The sequence below is a fragment of the Gracilinanus agilis genome, chromosome 3, assembly GCF_016433145.1.
Source record: "Gracilinanus agilis isolate LMUSP501 chromosome 3, AgileGrace, whole genome shotgun sequence".
Taxonomy (NCBI): domain Eukaryota; kingdom Metazoa; phylum Chordata; class Mammalia; order Didelphimorphia; family Didelphidae; genus Gracilinanus; species Gracilinanus agilis.
This window is the reverse complement of record NC_058132.1, coordinates 605636858-605647557: the sequence shown is the minus strand read 5'-3', so window position 1 is coordinate 605647557 and position 10700 is coordinate 605636858. Positions and strand designations below refer to the sequence as shown.

Sequence of the window (10700 nt, the reverse complement as noted above, 5' to 3'; positions counted from 1 at the left end):
CCTTCCCTTCCTCCCTCCCTTCTCTCCTGTCTCCTGGAGCTGGCAAACAATTCTACCTGGGTTATACATGTATTATCATGCAAAACATATTTCCATATTGTTCATTTTTGTAAGAGAATAATCATATAAAACCAAAACCTCCAAATAAAAACCCAAATAAACTGAAGTGAAAAATCATATACTTTGATCTGCATTCTGATTCCAACAACTTTCTCCGGAGGTGGATAGCCTTCTTTGTCATAAGTCCCTCAAAATTGTCTTGGATCATTGTATTGCTAAGAGTAGCTAAATCAATCTCGTTGATCATTCCACAATATTGCAGTTACTGTGTATGATATTCTCCTGATTCTGCTTATTTCATTCTGCATCAGTTCTTGTAGGTCTTTCCAACTTTCTGAAATCATCCTAACAGCATTATTTTTTAAAGTTTTGATGAAAGGCAGGTAGGTGGCTCAATGGCTAGAGAGCCAGACCTCAGACATTTCCTAGCTGTGTGATCCTGGGCAAGTTATTTAACCCCAATTGCCTAGCCCTTACCACTCTTCTGCCTTAGAACTTATACTGTATCAATTCTAAGACAAAAGGTAAGGTTTTTTTTTAAGTTGTTGTGATGTCACATAAAGTGAGAGGGGGAAAAAATAAAAAATTCAGATACAAAACAAAAGGTGATTTTTTTAAATCATAAAATCACCCAAGAAGAATTTTCCAAATATAATATATCCATTAAGCAGTTGTCTTGGCCTTCCTAATGCATCAAGACCTTTGTTTCCTTTGTATTTGTAATCTTTTATATTTTATTATGCACTTAAAAGCATTATTCTGAGAAGTACATAGTCTTCACCAGACTATTAAAGGGGTCTATATGACACACACAAAAGGATAAGATAACCTGGACTAGGAGCTGGTTGTTAAGCAAGTGAGTTAAATATAAAAAATGTTGCTAGAAATTTGTTAGAGAATGACAACTCAAGTCTTTTCTTACCTTTAAAAAAATCTAGCCATGTAGGTAAAGTATAGAAATTTTTGTCTCCACTACAAAAGACCTAAGGTATAGAATCTTCCTGCTGACAAGAAGATGAAAGATCATTAGACTTGTCTCAAGGGTTTAAGCCTGCAAATAGAGAGCAAAGACTGTAAATGTCTCCTTTGATTGATGGCTAGTTGATGATGGGGGGTGTGAGGGATACTGTAGAGAGAGGCAAATCTAGTAGCCATTCTCCATCCTACTTAATACTGCTTATGGTAGATAATAAATTAAATTTCCAAAAGTAGTTTGAGATTTCAAGGAGAAGTTTATTGTAAAATTCACAGAAAAAAAAGAAAGAAAGAATTAGAGTTCGGTCTCTCTGGAAGGGAGATCAGGCTGTTCTCAAAGCTTGATGAGCTTTCCATATACGTCTGCTTTTTATTTTTAAACACCAACTCTTTGCTGATCAACACTTTCTTGCAAAATATGGAAAGGAGGGGAGGAGCAAGAGCAAAGGGGCAGGATAGAAGTTTGGTGAGCTTCCCAGCCCTGAAAGCCAAAATTCCAAGTTGAAATTAAATCCTTCAGTAAAGATACTTGGGCATGGGGGGAAGGGAAAAAAAAGAAATTTACAACTCTAGCAGAACTAAATTTCTAGCAAGAAAAAATACTAGTCAACTTTCTTTTGACTGTCAGCAATAGAGCAGGAGTTGGCTTTATCATGGTCCCTTCTTTTCATCTGGAGGAAAGAAGGGGGGAGAAAAAGCCAAGGGAGTTTAAAAAAATGTGATGAAGCCCTAACCCCTTAGATTCCATTTATAGTCTGAGTCGGAATGACATCCCCCTCGACTTACTGAACTGTCCAATCCAACTGCATGTGTCAAGATTCTATTAGGCACTAAGTGAAATATATATATGCCCTTAAACTATTTAACACTCTGGGTCCACCTTCAAGGCACTGGGTTGTAGATCAACCAAGCCACCACTGCTCTTTCAAGAATACTTTGACAGGTGGTATTGAGAGAGAGTCCTTTGCAGGTGTATTTTTAAAACTTTTTTTTAAACAAAATGGCACCAAAGAAGGATGTTAAGAAAGCCGCTGCCCCAGCACCTGCCCCTGCTCCAGCCCCTGCAGCTCCAGCCAAACCAAAAGAAGAAAAAATTGACCTCTCTGCCATTAAGGTAAATAAGTGAATGCTGCAGTCACTGAAAACCTCTATCACCAGAGGAGAACACTAGAAATTTGCAAAAGAATATATTTCTATGCAGGGTGATCTAACTCAGAAGGGTCATATTTGCAGTGGAAGGGTTTCTTTTTGTTTTCTGAAATGTTTAGGAAATCTCAACTATAATTGCTTAAGTGACTACAGGAAAAGAAACGTAGATGTTTTAAAAGGGTAGTGGAATTTGTGCTCATTCAGATTTCTTTTTTTCCATTCCTCAACAGTTTCCTTTTGTCCTGGGCTGCTCTGTTAGATAACAAAAAAATTGTAGGCTATACACTTTTAAACCCAGATAATAGTTTTTGAAGGAAACTGGATTTTTTTTGTATTGGTACTGTATAAAAAGACAAGTTGCAATCTCTACTCCTTTTGGCAGAGGTTTCAAAACACCAGATGACCCAGTTATCCTGGGCATACTTGTTTGGCAACTATTTTATTTCTTCTGAATAAGGAATTTTTTTTTGTATTTCCAGTCAATTTCTCTCTTAAGCCCTGCCAAATGAAATTTGATACCACTCTAAAGTGAAATCCTAGTGCAGAAAATTATATCCTCATGGGTTTCAGTGACTATGACTGTGGTCTTTGTAATTTCTTTATAGTGTGATGTGGTGCTCAAAATTCACAAGTTGCTTCTAATTGACACTAACAAGTATTTTAAGCCTATTGCCTCTGCTTGATAATGTTAGTTTATGTCTGAGTTCTTGAATACTGAACCCGAATTAAGAAGTATGTCATTGATTTTTGCATTAACATTTGGCTGTGATGAAAGCTTTTGGGGAAAAAAAAAGGGTAAATCATCTTACACCTGTATTTCTCGGGGATGTAATTGATCAAGCATTCCTCCCCGTCTTCACAGCACTGTGATTGGTTCAAATACTACTTCAAAAATCTCTAAGGAATCTTACCTTATATGGAAAGTAAAGGGGGAAAGACAGGGTCCAATGATTTGAGAAGATCCTTTTCATTTATGCCACACGTAGACCTAATGAATTTGAAATTCTATAGCCACTCATGCCTTGGTGCTCTTATTTTTTTTTTAATACCAATTGAAATATTTTTGGATAGTTGTAAATAATGACATATCCTTGAAGCAAATATTTTCCTGGCATCCTTTTGGTAGATAAAGGGTGGGGGAGGAAGAATTAAATATACTTAAGCTTCCTTAGATATAATTTGAACGCATACCTGAGTGCTTAAAGGGGAGACATATTCATTCCCACTATACTGATCTTTGAGTGATGTTTGATGAACTGGATTATCTATGAGTGGTAGAATCTTGGCATTGAGAGGGGTCTATACTGTATGGATATCCGATTTATGAGGAGAAATGCATGTTAGACTTTCTAATAAATTATTTGTTACTTTGATGGCTGCCTGTGTACAGTTCATTAAGAGGAAATGGAATTTTCAACTCCAGTGATCCTAGCTAATATATCTTTACCAAAGTAGGCTGATTTGTGTATCACTATATTAAAAAATCGAATGTGATTACAGTCACTATGCTAATTTCAGGGTGTCCCTGTTCTTTAACTATCAGCTGTGTAAGAACACTAGGGAGATGAGTATATGACAAAGCTGTTGCTATTCAAGTTGATTGTGATTTATAACACAATCGGATCAGTTTGTACCTAGAATTACAAGTGCCTATGAAGGAAATCTTTTACCTTTGAGCTTTAAGAAGTAAAGGATCTGCCTAATAGAAACAGACATTAATTTTCTTTCTTTAGAAACTGTATAATAAAAACAAAATACAACTCAGTGCAGTGGGTGAAATGTCTCCAAAGAAAAGGGTTGTCATCTTTAAAAAAAATCCAGAAGTTAAATAAAGCCAAAAACCTTGTATCTATTCAGAAGGTTAATGAGATTTCCCTTAATTCTTAAAAATGAGCTTATTCTTCCATCTGTTTCATTAAACCAATCATTTAGATGCTACTGTAGGCTTCCACAGGCTTAGCAAAAATACTAAAATAGTATTAGATTAGAGAGGACATCTCAAAGCTGTTGGAGCTTTAGAACTCAAGTTTTCACTTTTGTTACCTTTTTTTGCAAAGCAAGAAGAATATTGACCACCTGGAAATGTCAGGGGTCAAAACAGTGTACACAAGAAAGAATTTCTCTAGGGGACATCATTTACCTAACGGATTGTTAGGAGGATAAGAAAAGAAAATTGGCCAACTGGAACAAGGGCATTTTTGTAACACAATTCAAATGCATTCCATGCTCTGAACCATTATGGAACTGCTGTGTATTTTTAGGTATTTTAAAATAAAATGAAAAGAATTTACAGAATATATGAACTTTGATTAAAAAAGCAGTTATGACTTACTATGAATTAAGATGACCTTAAAAACTTCATATTAAGATAGTTTATCATGTCATATTTTATCAATGCTTCTATATTTATCTCACTTATTTACTTTATTTAGGATAGGGTCTGGATTTGCAATTTCAGTGGTTTAGGGAACTCACAGGGAGGAACTTCTTCCTCTAATGCAGGTGGGTCCTTTCTTGGAAATTTACAGACTTCGAGAGTTGCCTAGACAATGAGAGATTAAGAGACTTGCCCAGGGTCCCATAGCAAGTATGTGTCAGAGGTGAGACTTGAATCTAGGCCTTCTAGGCTCCAAATAAGTTCTCTAACCTACTACACACTGCCTCTCTTCCTTAATTAATATTTAAACAGAGAGAATATCAATTTATACATATTTTTATTAATTAAATATTTGCATATAATTAAATAATATATACTTATTAGTAATAACATAATAAATAAATGGAAATTAAAGAAAGAATAAAAATTTAAAATAATACAGAGAGCCTTATTAAGAGAGGTGTAGATTTGTAAAATGCCTCTTAAAGAATAACTGGATTAAGAACTTTCTTTTTCTTATCCTCCATAAGATCAAAGATTTAACTTTAATTTTTTTTTGCTCCAAGCCTGTGATTTTATTAGTGTAGAGAATGTTCATCTGTAACTTAGTCTTCTAGAGTTGTCTTGGGGCAATGAGAGGTTTAGTCATTTCCCAGTGGTCACCCAGCTCCTGCATGACAGAGACAAGACTTCATAGAGAGCCCTCAGCCTCGCTTGCTTTCCACTCCACCAGGCTGCCTCTCCAACTGTCCCTAAGACATGCAAAGTCATAGAAAAGGCAGCCCATGAATACTTTTATTTATGCAGCCTTACAGCTATGGTGACACGAACATCCCAATGCCTCTCCTAGCCAGAACCTATGTTTTCCCCAACTACAAGGCCAAATTTAGTGAAATACAGCCAGATGCTCGACTCTACATGGTAGGGTCCTGAAAATATTTCAGATTAAAAGAGGATGCAGTTAGCCAGCTTTCACTCTATTTGATTGCCTGCAATTACCAAATTAAAAACAAAACAAAAAAAACTTGAGATAAACTTCAAATTCTTCCAGGATTAAGATGCTGTTATCAGGACAGCTAAGTGGCACAATGGAGAGAGCTCCAGCACTGGAGTCAGGAGAACCTGGGTTCAGATATGGCCTTAGACACTTCCCAGCTGTGTGACCCAGTGCAAGTCACTTATCCCCAATTGCCTAGCCCTTGCCCTTATTTCTTAGAGTCATTAATAGGGCATAAAGTGGGAGTTTTTTTAAAGATGTTAGTATCAATAAGTATCCAGGCAATATTGATGACATTAATAAGAATTTTGAGAGAGCGAGGACTTTTACAAGAACTAAGTGTAATAATCTGCTTTAATAATATGAATAAGGTTAACACACATCATTGTACCTGGTATTTATAAAAATACACTGTGACATCATTTCCAGACTTACTGGCTGTTGGGTTTTGGGTAGCTTAGTGAAAGAGTGCTGGATTTGAGGTCAGAGATCAGGGATTCAAGAGCTGACTTTGCTCCTTGCTACCTGTGTGACCATAGGCAAGTCACTTAACCAACTGCTCTTGGCCTCCATTCCCTTGTCTGTGAAATGAAGGAATTAGATTAAATAGACTTTAAAGCCTCTTTCAGATCGAAATCTGTGTGATGTGAGTCTTCCCTAAATCTGGCTAAGTAAGTATAGCTGATATTCACTGATATAGTATATATGATGAGGGTAACTTTATTTCCTCTTTTTTTTTCATGTACCTGTTCTAAGAAGCCTTTTCAAAAATACTTGGACACGCTATTCCTATTGGTTCTCTAGAATCTTTCCTTCTCAAAAGGCTGGTACTTTCAAAAAAAAATTCCAAGATAATCTGACAAAAATTTAATTACAGTTAAAAACTCTTAAAAATATCCTTATAGTTTGACACACAGTTAATAACAATGATTACATAAAACCACCTGGGAGTATGTAAAACAATAAAATGAATACAAAGACTAAATAATAAAAAACCTGGGTCTAAAAATTTTAATAATAGAAAGAATTTATATAAAATTTTCAGGTTTGCAAAGCAATATTTCTATATTGTCTCATTTCATCCAGTTATTTTCACTATTTTGTAAATGAGGAAATAGTCTAAATCTTAGGCTATTTCTAAAATTTCTAAAATCTTGGACTCTAAGAGAAACTTGTCCAGAATCATAACTAACAAGGATCTGAGGCAGCATTTGAATTCAGGTCTTCTTGACTCTAGGACCAGCACTCTCTCCCATTCACCACCTACCTATACCAGCTGAAATCTGATAACTCATAAAGTGTTTTAAATACTAGCTATTAATATTTTAAAGAAAAGTTGAGTTTCTTCATCTGTCAAATCAAGGGTTGAACTAGATGATCTATAAGGTTTTTTCCAGTTCCAATCTTGTGATTCTATGATCTTCATGGTGTAAGTAAATTATTTGCATGCTGCATGCCTTTAGCTAATTTGATTTTTTTTCCTCTGATGTTATTTTGAATCATGATTCTCGGTTGCTTTCCTGAGTGTTAACTTGTGTTGTGTTTACCATCCAATCAGGTCATTTCTGCCTAGGTACTGCAAGTGGTATTTCAAGAAAGGTAAAGTTACAAAATGCATTGACAGAACTGTATATGGTAGCATAACAAACTTTAGGACAACAAAGGATCATTTAAATAAAGAGGATTCTTGGGTACAATTTAAGGGGCATGGGAAAATGTTGCTTTATAAGCATCTCTCTTCTGTTTTAAGAGCTATGTAAGTGATGAAATGGCATGGGAAAATATTTGCCCAGGCAAAAACTTGGTTGTAACTCATCTCATTCTTCTTTTGCAATCCTGTCAGGTTCTAGACTGAGATTTAGATGGATTCTAGACTAGGTCCATGGTATTGTTATTGCTCCCAGTCCCTCAGGTATTGACTACATATAGATTGTTGTTGAGGCATCTTACACTCTTAGTCACCCATCATATGGGATTTACTTGTCAAAAATGGTGGAGTGGTTTGCCATTTCCTTCTCCAATTGGATTAAGGCAAAGAAAGGTTAAGTGACTTGCCCAGAGTCACAGAGCTAGGTCAGATTTGATTTCAAGTCTTCCTCACTCCAGGCCCAGAGCTGTATCCACTGACCCACTTAGCTGCCCTCCCACATATAAGTGAAGCATAGTAAAGGATAGAGTGCTCAGGCTTGTCATGGGGACATCCTCAGTTCAAATTCCATCTCTGACAGTTGCTGGACCAGTGATTTCACCTCTGAGTGCCTCAGGAAATTCCCTAAAAGGAGTTTTTAAGCACTTGTCTAAGTCAAGGACTTCCCACAGAGGGCAGCTCAATTTACTGAGGAAATAACAGATCTTTGTCCTATGAATTTTCAGAATGAATTTTCATGTCATCCCTATTCTGAAAGACGTGGAAAGACGGTCTATTTTTCTTGTCTAACCATGACATGATGTTTCACATCTGGTCATGAGTAAGCCTACAGCCACAACTTTAGTAGTCCAGAATCTCTGTGACCACTCTAGGAGTCCTTAATGGTATAGTCACAAACTTGGGCTTAAAAATTACAAGATAATGTAGATATTGGTTTCCTTGCATTTTATTCCCCTTCAGACCATTTTGTATGACTTCTAAAGCATAATGGCACATGAGATTGATTTTTGAAAGTCATCTATAGATGAACACAACCATGTTTTTAAATGTTCATATATGAAATTTGGGCTGTTTTTACTCATGTGCAAGAAAACAAAATGGATACAATGCAAAAATTATAAACAGTTTTCTATTCCATAAAATGAAAAATTAGTATTGAAAAAAATGTGTTGTGTATTCATATATATATATATATATATATATATATATATATCTGTACAATGTATATATATACACACCTGACTAGGGCAGCCACAGATGAAAAGGGTCTAGATCCTACCAATGCCAAGTTACTAACATTGTGGTGTCGGGGATTCTACTATCTGATCTTTCTACTGAACTACTAAAAATGATCAGTCCTCCTCCCAAACTCCACCAGGTCAGTAATTGGGACTCTCTTCCAGGGTATTATCTCCTACATTCAAAAAATAAGATGCAGGAAAGAATCTTGGGACCTGAGAGTGCCACTGACTGGTCTTTCTTCATGCCCATCAGTGCAAATCTCCACTATGAAAAATGAAGAATGGAACCCAATATGCAAGATTTTTATTTTTTTAATTTTATAGAATCAATTAAAATATTGAAAATTTCTGTTTTTTCCTTTTTTAAAAAAAAGGCACAATTCTTTCAAAGTTTTCCATTAAGTTAATTTTCTCAAAATGGTTTCCAATCTGTGTTTGGTTTATAAATAATTGACAGAATCAAAATTAGAAGTTCTTTCTCTGGAGAGCTATGCAGAAACATGCTTCCATAGTTACAAATTAGTTCATTTTATGTTTAAATAGATAAAGTCATTTGACAATTCAATTCAACAAGCATTTATTTAAGCATCTACTGTGTGCAAGGCACTGTGCTAGCTGCTGGGGATAAAAACAAAAAAGAAATAAAAAGAAAAGAAAAAATAGTTCCTGGCCACAAGGAGTTTACAGTCTACATTTCCCTATAGGATGCTACATCAACCTAGTATTTACTAAACACTGAACACTGAGTCTGATACCCTCCTAGGTGCTGGGGATACAAAGACCAAAAAATAAAAAAATAAAAACAGTCTCTAACCATAAGGAGTTTACATTTTCCATGCTCCTTAGACATACAACATCAATCAGTCTAGCATTTATTAAACACTGACTCTGGGATAGGAACTCTCCTGAATGCTACAGATAAAAGTTTAAAGAATGAAGCAGTCCTAGCACATGTACAAAATAATTTGACGAGAGAAAGAATATTAACCACTAAGGAGATCAGGAAAGGCTTGGGAGAGGGAGGGATGTCTGAAGTGACACATTACTATCTGAAATTGGGTTTGTCCCTTCTCTTGGAGCTCAGTTTCTTCATCTGAAAAAAGGTGGGTTGAAAATATCATTAAATTATCAATAGCTAAAAATACCACCACTAGACTTATACCTGAAAAAAATCTAAGAAAGAAGGAAAGGACTCATAAACACAAAAACATTTATGCTAATATTCTGTGGTAGCAAAGAACTTGAAACCAAGTAGGCACTTTGCTAGCACAGTGACTTTGCACATAGTAGGAGTTTAAAGAAATGTTTACTCAATTGAACTGCTGAATGACTTTATCCAATTCAATATGAGATGAACAAGTAGTTGCTAAGCCTTGAAGGAAAATAGCAGAAACATAATGCCATCTGTATATATTAATTGAAAGAAGTAGATCTAGATAACTAGGTGGCACCAATGGAAATAATAACATCAAAAAGTAGTCCAGGATGGGGCAGCTGGGTAGCTCAGTGGAGTGAGAGTCAGGCCTAGAGACAGGAGGTCCTAGGTTCAAACCTGGCCTCAGCCACTTCCCAGCTGTGTGACCCTGGACAGGTCACTTGACCCCCATTGCCCACCCTTACCAATCTTCCACCTATGAGACAATACACCAAAGTACAAGGGTTTAAAAAAAAAAAAAATCTAAAAAAAAATTAAAAAAAAAAAAAAAAAGTAGTCCAGGATTCTTGATATGACATTTGTAAATTGTAATCATTATAATTGGTCTTTCAATGGAACAATTAAATTATTAAACTGAACCATAGTGTCAAGCCACTCCAATATAAATCCTTCTGCTGGCAAATCAGAACCAACCAATATTTTTGAAAATATCACTATGTGTCAGCACCAACTTACTGCCCTCTAATTTTTAAACCAGTGTATACATAAGAAATTTCAGCAAGCAAAATGACAATAATCTTTGAAGAGCATTCTTTAACTTTTCTTAAAATCAAACTCAAATAATAAGACTGGGCAACATGTAAATGCAATGCCATGAGCTTTTTAAAAGGAAGAAGTATTTCCACCAATGGTCATTCACTCCCATTTCTTATGCCAGTCAACTGTGTAAGCTGATTGAATTTGTGACAGCGATAGTGCCAAATTTAGCCGCCTGACCTTTTAGTATTGCAAATAAAAACCCTTGGCAAATTGTATTTAGAAGTTGTCCCATAATTGCATGACATTAAAGACCATCTGACTCATGGAAATTTTGCAAA

At 35.6% G+C, this 10700-nt stretch overlaps 1 protein-coding gene across 2 annotated transcripts in view; it reads left to right on the top strand.

Moving 5' to 3' along the window:
- The first annotated feature begins 1899 nt into the window (after positions 1 to 1899).
- The window catches only part of MYL1 (myosin light chain 1), a 38862-nt gene continuing 30061 nt past the window's right edge, over positions 1900 to 10700 (top strand). For both annotated transcript variants that reach the window (XM_044670730.1, XM_044670729.1), the window contains exon 1: positions 1900 to 2149. In XM_044670730.1, coding sequence (XP_044526665.1) covers positions 2036 to 2149 — 114 coding nt within the window. In that variant the 5' untranslated portion in view covers positions 1900 to 2035. The remainder of the gene's footprint in view (positions 2150 to 10700) is intronic.